Source organism: Theobroma umbraticum, unplaced genomic scaffold (genome assembly GCF_002168275.2).
Source record: "Theobroma umbraticum cultivar Fairchild unplaced genomic scaffold, ASM216827v3 scaffold_12.1, whole genome shotgun sequence".
Taxonomy (NCBI): Eukaryota; Viridiplantae; Streptophyta; class Magnoliopsida; order Malvales; family Malvaceae; genus Theobroma; species Theobroma umbraticum.
This window is the reverse complement of record NW_018397269.1, coordinates 675509-686619: the sequence shown is the minus strand read 5'-3', so window position 1 is coordinate 686619 and position 11111 is coordinate 675509. Positions and strand designations below refer to the sequence as shown.

Below are 11111 nucleotides of genomic sequence, written 5' to 3'. Positions count from 1 at the left end.
TATTGTAAGATATGGTAAAATTTTTTAAAATTAATTACAAAAAATTTTATACATGTAAAATAAAAAATTAAAAAAAATTATATTTTTTTAACAAAATTAAAGATTATAAATTATAAATTGAAAAGATGATTTTTTAAATTAAATCTCAACATAGTTTTTAATAATATAAATTTTTAAATAAAATATATATTTCATATTAATTTATTAATTAAAATATAACATACTTTTAAATATGTATTATTTTTGATTAATATTATATCATATAATATATATGGCTTATCGTGAAATAACGATACTATGATCGCTCTTGGATTTGTAACGCGCAGCCCAATAGCCAACCCCCGTTGGGTTAGTAGTCCGCAGCTCACTTCAATTAAAGCTTGGAAAAAAAGAAAAAAAAAAAACTACCCCAACCTTCCTCCTCTCTGTCTCTCTGTTACTCCTATCTGTCTCTGACAATCAAAGTTTCCCACTGGCGCGCCATTTTAAACGCTTGCCTCTCGAAATTTCGTTTTCTTCTTTGAACCTGCTATTATGGAAACCCTAAATTAAATATTTTTCTTTTAATTACTCTCTCTGGCGGTTTCTCTTTTGTTTTAGATTTGATTAAACAAAGGAAAAAAAAATGGCTTGTCTCTGCGTTCCGGAGGGTGAAGTTGAGGAGCTGCTTGAACATGTGCCATTAGCAACAAGGCGAAAATTATTACTTTCTTGCACCGTTGCATTTAAAAACCAAGATGGAAGCTCCAGTTCCCGGGTAATTACTTAAAGTTTCCATTCTCTTTCGTTGAATATTAGTTTTTGTGACGAAATTTGCTCATTGGTTTTAGTTTTGGTGGATAAAAATGGGATTTTAAAGTTTTGTGACTGTAATTATTGATTTAGTTATTGCTCTTTTTTTTGGTTGTGAAGTTTAATTCAAGTGTTTACTTTACCTATGATGCTTTGATTACATATTGTAAATTGAAATGGGAGGTTATGATGTATGCTTACCTTTTCTCCCTAGGTCTAAATGGAGGTTATTCAAAAAAACGAAACAAAAGGGGCTGAAAGGGTGCACAGGAAATTAGGAACTTTGCTTTTGGAGGATTTGTTTTTTTGGGGTGATGAGAGGAATTTATTTCTGTTAATTGTTTGTTTTGGGGGGATTATTGTTCTGGCAATTGTACGTCCATCGATGCTTGAAATCTTTCGCGATGGTGGGAGCAGACGAGTTGGTATTACTGACTCTCTATGATATTAGTTTGAACTTTGGAGGTGAGGGGCATGAGCATATTAAGGCTTAGGGGACAAGTGAAAAGAGAAGAATTTCAGTATGGTTAAGACATAGGAAGGAAGAATGTCTCAGGGTAGGATCCCTAGAGAGAGATGTGTTCATTTGTTCTTTTTTGTTTATTATGTGTGCATATGCTTTTTTTTTTTTTCGGTTCTCAACCCCCCGAATTCTAGGGTTGGGGATTTGTGATTGTAACTTCCATTCACTCCTGAGTTAATTCATTGATCCAGAATTTGATGTTCAATAAAGAATCTATTTTTTGTCTTCTTTTCTGTTCCTCTGTTTTTCTCATTTTCACCCTCTTCCCTTCAGTTATTAAAGGGTTGAAATACAAGGAACAGATCTAATGGTGTATCATAAGTGCATTTTCCAATGGCATACTTTTTTAACTTAGTATGGATCAATATCAAGTCCAAATGGTGACTTGAAAAGGAAATTTCTTTGTTAGTGTGGTTGATTGTTTAAGTAAGTTCTTTCCTCTCTGGTTGTTGAGTTTATTTGATCTAATGGCTTAACATGCTAGGTGACTTCATCTGTTGAACTAGAGTGGACTGTGTGTAGGACATCTGGATGTCCTGTTTGTAAACAACATGAGCTTTATCTTCTGTAGTTGAAATGAGATCACTCTAAGTTGGATGCCAAATGAATATAAGACTAAAAGTATTGCCATTTCATGTGAATTTCAAAATTAGCAACTATTGGTGGCCAGAAAAAGAGGGCAACTATTGTTTGTTATGTGTATTTACGTTTTGACTTGCTCTTGTTTGCTTGTTTCTAATTTTTCTCCCATGTTATATATATTGGCGAGTGGTATATGCAGGGCCTTCTCTCTTTCCCTCCTTGCTCTGTTGGACATCAGGTGCATCAAGATTTGCCACAAGAAAGTCATCCCTTTGGTTCTGGTGCAGTTGGTCAAGGTTCTCAGTATGCCACTTCTTGCCAAGATGTAGGTTTGGCTATAAATGGAAACGGCCAAGGAAGTCAAGCAGATCAGCTGACAGGTACTGGGACTAATGCTGATGCTTCAGCAATGGGGAAAACCAATGTTGGTGTTCCTTTGCCTTCAAATCATGTACCATCAAATGCTTCTGATATTGTAAAGGTTGGCTGTGCTCATAACGTGCTTCTGAGTTTATCAAAAGATGATACAAATAGTTCTGCCTATACTGGTGTTGAAGCTTCTTGCCAATATGTGAGTTTGCCTATAAGTGGCAACAGCCAAGGAAGTCCAGCAGACCAGCTGACAGGTACTGAAGCTAATGCTGATGCTTCTGGGCCGGAGAAAGTTAATGTTGATGTCCTTCTGCCTCCAAATGTTTCTGATATTATGAAGGTTGACTGTGCTGATAGCATGCTGCTTAGTTTATCAAAAGATGATACAAATAGTTCTGCCAATACTGGTGTTATAGCTGTGAATACCATGGATAAAAAGTTCAGTGACTTTACATTTGGTGAACTTGACCACATTGTATTGAAAGAAAGACGAAAATTGCTTTTTAAAAGGTGCCATTTTGTCTCTGGTAATTATTGCTTATTTCAAGTTAGGCCACGGGTTAATATGTTGTACTTTTTGGAAATTTTCTTTTCCCTCTGTTCTTTTTTGTAATTTTCCAGAATTCTGGACAAGGTAAGGAATTGTTAATTTTTATGTGTGATTTGCAGGAAATTGGTGGAATTGGAAAAGCCAGCTCTAGAGGTAATTTGTCTTTTTTGAAGTTGGAACTATGGCCTCTCTTTGTTTTCAAAGGTTGCAGGATCTTGCCGAGAACACAATAGTAGTTCTACACCAGTTTGATGAAACCTTCATTTACCATTTTAAAGTAGTGTACTTTGTTTTTTTTTTTATATCCACTACCTTGCCTCTTCTATGAAGACGAGGATTAAATGGGGAATAGAAGTTAAATCTGAGTTTTTTCTTTCCTTGCTTTCTCTTCTCTTGCCTTGCTGGAATTGGCAAAACCAATTCTAGAGGTAAATTATCTGTGTTTTTTGATGTTGGAAGTAAAACCGCTGTTTTTCTTCAAAGCCTGCCGAACATGCTTAGAATATGGCGGTTTCTATACATTGTCTGTACCAATTTTATGGGAAAACTTTGTTTCAATTTGTCTCAATTGTCCTTTGTAGTTTCTTCTTTACCCACTACCTCTTTTATGAATAAAAGGATTGGATAGTGAATAGAAATTGCAACGAGTTTTTTCCTCTCTCTCTCTCTCTTTGCCAAATGTCTCTTCTACTGATTACAGTTGTTGAATTGAGGATAATTTTACTCTGAAGTCTGAACTTTGATTTCTTAGCTCATGGTTGATGTGTGGATCCTTGCTGTTAGGGTATATATGGTGTATGCTTATATTCAAGCATCTTCCTTCACCCTTTTGAATTGTTTTTTTTTTCTTTTCTATTTTCTGTTTTTTATATAACTTAATTAATGGTACATAGGGTACTTCTGTGGGGTTGGCAGAAGATCTTATCGAATACTCTGCCGGGAGAATTGAACAAGAGCTTCAGCCCACTGATGGAGAATGTATGATAGCTCGAAATCAATTTAATGACATTCCTATAAGAAATGCCTCTTATCTTTCTAGTTGTTCTGCAAATGGTTCATCTAGTTTGGAATACTCTGCTGGGAGGATCAAAGAAGAGCTTCAATTTGTTGATGGAGAATCTTGGTTGGCTGGAAATGAATTTAATGACATTCCTACCAGGACTGCTTCTGATCTCCAAAGAACTTCCGCAACTGGTACATCAAATTGTATTGTTTGTGCACTGTCTGTTACAGATAAACAATATTCACTATTACCTGGTTGTTGTGTAGGGACTGAAGCAGCTAGGTCAGGAAATAGAAAGGAAGAAAGCAGCATAATATATTCCTCTGAGAGAACATCCATGGAGTTCAAGGCACGTGATGGAGATGATTCTGCTCCTACAAGAACAGATAATATATACAGTTCAACTCCAAATACTTCTGTCAAAGTCAAAGTTGAACAACTGGATTGCAGTAACTTTCAAAATCCAGAAAAGAGCACTTTGGGTAACATGGTATCAGTGAAGTGTGAAGAGGACATCTCTGATGGGATAGACCATATGCTACTATGCGATCGGATGAAGCTGCTGAAATCGATTGAGGATTTTGAATTTAATGCTTCCAAGAACTTTGAGTGCTTGAGGAAAGCTGGGCCTGCTGCCTTTGGAGTTATCCCCATTGTTTCAGAGTCTGCCAAACCAATAATGGTACACCATCGAAGGAAAAGAAAGAAGACTGCCACGTAGGATCTGTTTTGCCCTTTAGTTGCACCCACTGTTTTTGAATTGTGCTTCTCTGTAATTGATGTCTCAGGAACTTATTGCTTGTGAAAACTAATTGCAGGGATTCAGTTGAAACAGCTTTAGAGGAAGATGCACCTGGACTTCTCAAGGTACTGTCTGCATGGCTGGTTGTTTGTGTACTTTAAAGCTACTAGGGCTTCATTTTCATCATCTGGTTACTTAAATGTTTCAATTCCAGGTTTTGCTTGATCAAGGTGTGTCAGTTGATGAAATCAAGCTTTATGGGGAGTCACAGAGTGATGATGCCTTAGATGAATCATTCGACGAAGACAGCTTCTCAGAGCTTGAAGCTGTGATGACAAAGGTTTACAAGGGTTATGACATCGGAATTTCATTTGCTGTTGCTTTTCATACTCATTTTGTGCAGTTTTGTTTTTGTTTTTTTTTTCAGTGTGTTTTGTTGCTTAATTCAAAGGGATCTGACTGATCAATTTCTAAAGATACTTGCAAAAATTTGAAAAACTAAGAGCTAATATTTGGTTTATCTATAAATAAGCTACCAAGTAAAGTTGTAACTTCATTGAATTTAAATAAGGAGCTAGACTATCACTATAAATAGATTAATGGTATTATTCCCCAATCATTGCTGAGAACTTTCCTATTTGAATAAGTTGCATGCAAAATGTAAAGACAATTTGTTTTCTGCTTATTTAAGGGCTCTAATGAATTGAGTAGTAGTGTTAAAGTTGGACACGTGGAAGAACTTGTGATCTTGCACTTCTCCGCATTAGTTCGACATGGTTTTGGTTTGGGAGAAAAACTTAATGAAATGAATAATAGTGGTTTGAAATAATTTCCAGCAGCATTAAATCAATTAGTAGAAATAGCTCAAGCCAAATAGAACTGAAAATGATTTGTGGTTCAAATTTGTTTGTTGTTTTTATAAAATACTTGGTGTTCTACTATGGATAAATTTGATCCGCTAGGATCAGTTTGAATTGCCTGCGAAAAATATTATACAATTATTTTGTTTTATGTTTTTATGCATGCGTGTACACATCATACCACAAAGATGGGTGTAAGTTGGTCAATGGTTTATTTGGGTTTAAGAACCGCACCTACTGTTCAAAAGACAATTTTAAGTTGGTAGTTTTCATCTAACTTTAAAATGGACACTATATTAATTATTTCTTCTGTAGCTTCTCTTTGACAGTATGTAAAGGATAAGACTGTCTGAACATTTTTAATTAGCATTGAGCAGGGATGTTAATTATCTATAAACTCAGATTTCTCTAGTTTCCAAAAGTTTTTTTACCACATTGGATGAAGATGCTTTTCCTTTTAATTGAATTCTGATGGTACCTTTATATTAATAATGTTTGCAGCTACTTTCTCAGCGCAGCTGTTTATTGAAGTTTGGCCCTTTTCGATGCACAAAGGGCTCAAAACCTAGTTATTGCTTGGCTTGCCTATTCTCACTTGTGGAGCAGGTAAAAAGCTTTCTATGACTTAAATATCTTGAATCTCTGTGTGATAATAAGTTTCTCTATCGTCAGTAATAATTGCTTGAATAATTTATACTTTTTCTAATCTTTTCCTGCTCTTTCAGACCCGGTATCTGCAGTTTCGTAGATGGCCAGTTGAATGGGGTTGGTGCCGAGATCTTCAATCATTTATATTTGTCTTTAACAGACATCACAGGTGAATAATGTGCAAAATGAATTATGTTTTGAACTCTGCTTTTTCCTATTTATTATTTTGGATGATTTGATATTTTATTTTGACCTGAATGCAGAATAGTCCTAGAACGCCCGGAATATGGTTATGCAACATACTTTTTTGAGCTGTTAGATTCCTTACCCATTGACTGGCAGGTCAGGCGATTGGTGACTGCCATGAAGCTTACTAGCTGTGGCAGGATTACGCTGATTGAGAATAAACCGTTGTCGGTAATAATTCATTCCTTTTATTTTGATAACTGCTAGTGCTTTGGTCAGAATGTTGGATTTCTTGGCAAATGGATTTATGTGTTATAAATTCTATAATTTTTGCTTGGTTTTTGTTGAGCAATATATAATTTACTATCATAACTACAGAATGACAAGTTATAACATTGTTAAAAGGAAACTTGTAAATTGCTTATTTAGTTAAATTGGAGATTATAATATACCACAAAACAAGTTTTAACATCTTGATTCTGGATAAGGAGAATGATAAAACTGATGAAGCACCCGAGCATTTAGTTCATTGGTTGGTGCATGATCCCTTTGCTTAAAGAGCAGGGTTCAAATCCCTCCTCCCCCAATTATAAAAAAAAAAAAAACTGATGAAGATTCAACCATGGGATCCTAGTTTGTTGTATGAAATGGAAACCTTTAAACTCAACGGAAAATTCTATATGACAGCAATGAAATGTACAATGGCCATGAATGTTCAGCTGTTAAGTATTAGCATACACAAAAGATGGGGTGTAGTTGAGATGAGAATAGCAAAATAGATGCGTGAGTGTATTAAAAGGCTAAGATTAAAAATTGAAGTCCAGAAACGTGGCAGTAGCACCAATTTAGAAGGAGATGAGGAAAAGGCTTTGTTTGGTACTTTTAGATAACCACAAAGTGTGAGAAGGCTTTGTTATTATGTTTTAAAAATGTATTTGTTTTCTAATTGGTAGATGGATAAATTATTTCCTTTTCATTGTTGCTCAAAAGTCTAGTCTAGTGTGTAGATTATCTTTTCGGGGGATATGGAGGAAGCCTATGAGTATTCTTATTTAAATAGAATAAGAAAGAAGCCTATGTGAAATTCTTACCTTGAGGTCATCACAAATATGATATTTTTTTGGGCTTTTCAGAATTAAGATTCTATTAAGCACTGAGTCTTATTTCGTGAAGGCTGTTTGTATGTTATTACTAGTATTTGTTGTTTTTTTTCACATTGAAAAATAAGAAATTAGTTTTCCTTTTTTTTTTGGGTATACATTTTCTTTTAGATCAATTGAAAATCATCATAGATATTCTATGGGGCTTTGCAGCTTGTATACGCCCATGAGAATGTTACTCCATTCTCAATTGAATGTTTCAAATTATATTCTGAAAAATGAGTTTGGAATACAGAAAAAAAGGGTGGAATATTAATCTGGTTTTTATCAGTCCATATGCTTGACTATTTGTTCAATTGTGTCAGAGTTTGTCATTGTTATATGCTCAGAGCTCTTTATGGATAACTGGGCTATAACTTCATTTTCCTTGCTTAGTTTCCTTTCCTTAAAAGTTGTTTTATCTCTAAGTTCATGATTATAGTTTTTACTTGTATCTTACCTAAAACTCGACTGCTTTTGTCAAGCATGAGGAAAACCAACTTGCTAGAGTTTCAAAAGACCTTTTTTTTTCTTTTTCTGCCAGAGTTTTCCTTAGTGTGTTTGCAGAAAAATGAATACATTGAATATCCTTTTTTTCATGGGTTATGTTTTCTAAAAATGTAGTAATACAGAATACAAGAATTGAGAACATCAATTTGATAGATTTTGTGTGTGATTTGAAGACTAGGGAAGCAGAACTGACTCCATCTCTAGGTTAATTGATACAATGAGATGTTTTCATTGAAGTATCTGCATCTGATCTTCGGTTCAGGTTGGAGAAGACTTGACTGAAGGCGAGGCAAAGGTGTTAATGGAGTATGGTTGGATACCAAATACTGGCTTGGGAACAATGGTCAACTACCGTGACAGAGTTGTTCATGACCGGAAGAATGAAAGTGACAGCTCAGAATGGAGATCAAAGATAAGAAAGCTGCTAGTAGATGGGTACAACAGTGGAAGTATTGTTTCAACAAGTCTCGCCGAGAATGTGAATGAAGGCAAGGATGGTGAGAATGCACAGATTAAGGTGGAATTGTGATTAGAGATTGATCCCTAGAATGTAAATATTTTCCGTGCATAAAGGAACATCTTGAAGGCTTTTAGGCAATCAACCACTAATGAATGAGTTCAAACTTCAGTCTAACAAGGAATGCCTATTCAGAATGCTTGCTTCCATGTAGACAGGTAAATGGGGATACTGGGAGTCCTCCAGTTTTTCTTTTTCTATACTCTGGGTCTTCCATTTTTTATCCACTTTTCCGTCGGTGATCAGAAGCAAGATTATTCAATCTTGTTTTGAATGTAACAGTCTACCAGTGAATTTGCCAGAATCAATGGTTCTTGGATAGGGGTCTAAAGACTGGACTGGGTAGGTTTCTGGTTCCAATTTTTTGAAAGGAACCCCTCTTTGGGAACTTTCCTGGGCTCTAGGTCCCTATCCTATTCATAGAACCCTTCTTTCGGCCTTTAGATAACTAGAAAAATGTTATTTAAAGGTAAAGTTTGAGGTCTTTTTGATACTAACTATGGTCGAAATCTTATTAGATTTGGACCACTAGAAAAGAAAGTGGTTTTTTTTTGTTTTGCCATAGCTTTTCAAGCCATAACTTCTAACCCAATCACGATACGGAACCAGGTCTCTAAGTCTTATTAGATTTGGACCAATTGGAGTTCAAAAAATTGTTTAGGGTTTCTAACCTAATCCATCACTTGAGATCCAATAGATTTCTGAGCCGAATTTATTACAAAGTATATATATAGGATCAATGATCATCACTCATTTGAAATACTTCATAAAAGGTCTAAACCAAACTCTGACTCTGTATTAGCTTTTACTTTTCTAAAATAAATTAAAAATGCATTTATTTAATATAAAAATCATCACAACACCTATGATAATAAGAAAATCCAAAATCTCATAAAAACAACAATTGTATTCAAAGCGTGCGCTGTATAAAATAATATGCAATTTAGTACAATTGTTAGGGAAGAATTCGAATTTTGGATTATTTATTTTTGGAGGTAATTATTTTCTATGAATGTTGTGAAATTGAGAGCCAAAGACGCTCCTCGAATTGATGTTTCATCCTAGAACAGAGAATTCTGGGGTTCTATCGCTTTCCTCATTTATAATTGTATTTGAATAAAATCAAACCCAAAGGCCAAGTGCTGTAAATGCCACCACACGTTGGCCCCGAAAAATAAATGGTATATTGTTGCATATAGCATTGTCCCAAAGGATAATGTTTGAAAAACTAAATAAAACAAATAAAAACAAACAAAAAGTTAGTGTTCATGACGTTATGAATGACATCTAAAAACTCAAGATCATGCCAGCTACTTAGGACAATAACACTTGTACAAGAGATTTAATATCATTTTATATTTTACCACAAATTCAAGGGAATACTTTAAACCCAAAAATTATATAATTCCCATGCCTTCTCTATTGAACTGTACTTGTGTATTCTTATGATGAAACAACAGATTTGTAAAGCCAAACCCTAATTTCACATGAACAATTTAAGACTTAGGACATCACAAAAAGGTTTAGGAAAAATGCATATAATTTCAATATCTATGGTTTATATATTATCTTAAAGGGTTATGGTATAAACTTGTGCAAAGTAACAAAAGTAAGTATATACATCAAGAGAATAATAATCTTTCCAAAAGGCACAGAAAAAAGCTTTTTAATTTATACAGGAAAACATGATCTCCAAATGTAGCATTATCCCCTCTTCCTTTTCTCCTTTTCTTTTTGTTTGCTTATTAGTTAGAAAATTGAACTTTCAAAAAAGGTACTGTCACACAACTAAGGGTTGATCTTCAAAAAAAAGAGGAAAAAAGAAAGGAAATCGATCAAGTATAACTCTTTATTTTCGTATCCTAACGAACTTCAAGAGAAGATTAGTATTGCAAAAAAAAATGTGTTATAAAATGATTGATACAGGTAGACCTGCCGGCAAAATCCCATTGATCATTTTAAAGACTAAAGTGGGAAAAAGCCGAATTGAGAGTGTTTAATGGGTGATGTGTCTTCATCTTACACATCCGAGTAGTTATAATTAAAAGGAACCCAAAATCATAAAATGTGTGTAGTCTCCAAAGCACGATGTCTCCTTTTCATTCCCCAAAGCCCCTTTCCTTTACACAATCGAAAGGAGGAATGTAGAAGGTTTTAGTGTGCTGGCAGAAGGATAAGGTTTTGAAATAGAAATGGATGGGGCATTACCATGAACAGAAATATATTACAAAAGAAACATTGTGTAGATATCTAGTTATTATCAAGTGAAAAGAAAGTGATGGACATAAAAAAATGTTGGCAAAAAAGATGATGCTCTACCTAAACTCTAATTCCATGCTCCCTTTGTGGGGCTCTAATGACCTCAAAACAAAAACGAACTGTGCATATATATATATATATATATATATATATATATATATATATATATATCCTCTCTCCATTTCATGCTTTGCTGGCAAGCAAAAGCTTGAGGAATAATATGTTTTTATGCTCCAGTTTATGATTCCACTTTTTGGACCCAGAATCGTCTCTTTGCGTATTCTAGTCCATAGAAAAACTTCAAACCCGCGTACACATTTGCATACCAATGATGGAAGATGTTAAAGGTGTTCATCCAAAGAAATTCATGATTGATATATCCTCTCTTTTTCTTAATTTAATATATAATTAGTGTATTAAATAATTCT

General features: G+C 34.4%; 1 protein-coding gene across 2 annotated transcripts; it reads left to right on the top strand.

Annotated features, from left to right (window-relative positions):
• Positions 1 to 373: 373 nt before the first annotated feature.
• On the top strand, positions 374 to 8544 carry LOC110425913 (uncharacterized). Of its 2 annotated transcripts, none has more exons than XR_002446079.2 (11): positions 374 to 757; positions 2097 to 2779; positions 2939 to 2972; positions 3713 to 4013; positions 4089 to 4539; positions 4641 to 4689; positions 4779 to 4904; positions 5926 to 6030; positions 6150 to 6241; positions 6341 to 6489; positions 8170 to 8310. XR_002446079.2 is itself a non-coding variant. In XM_021440995.2 (11 exons), the coding sequence occupies exons 1-11, from the start codon at positions 626 to 628 to the stop codon at positions 8434 to 8436; spliced, it is 2394 nt and encodes a 797-aa protein (XP_021296670.1). In that variant the 5' UTR covers positions 374 to 625; the 3' UTR covers positions 8437 to 8544. The 2 variants fall into 2 exon arrangements, 1 of the variants encoding a protein (XP_021296670.1); XM_021440995.2 differs by having other exon boundaries at positions 6336 to 6489; positions 8170 to 8544.
• The last annotated feature ends 2567 nt before the right edge of the window (positions 8545 to 11111 follow it).

Coding starts and splice junctions, on each gene's coding strand:
- LOC110425913 (XM_021440995.2), top strand. CDS start 626: ATGGCTTGTCTCTGCGTTCCGGAGGGTGAAGTTGAGGAGCTGCTTGAA. Junction 2,973..3,712: donor TGGAAAAGCCAGCTCTAGAG/GTAATTTGTCTT, acceptor AATGGTACATAG/GGTACTTCTGTGGGGTTGGC. Junction 4,905..5,925: donor TTGAAGCTGTGATGACAAAG/GTTTACAAGGGT, acceptor TAATGTTTGCAG/CTACTTTCTCAGCGCAGCTG.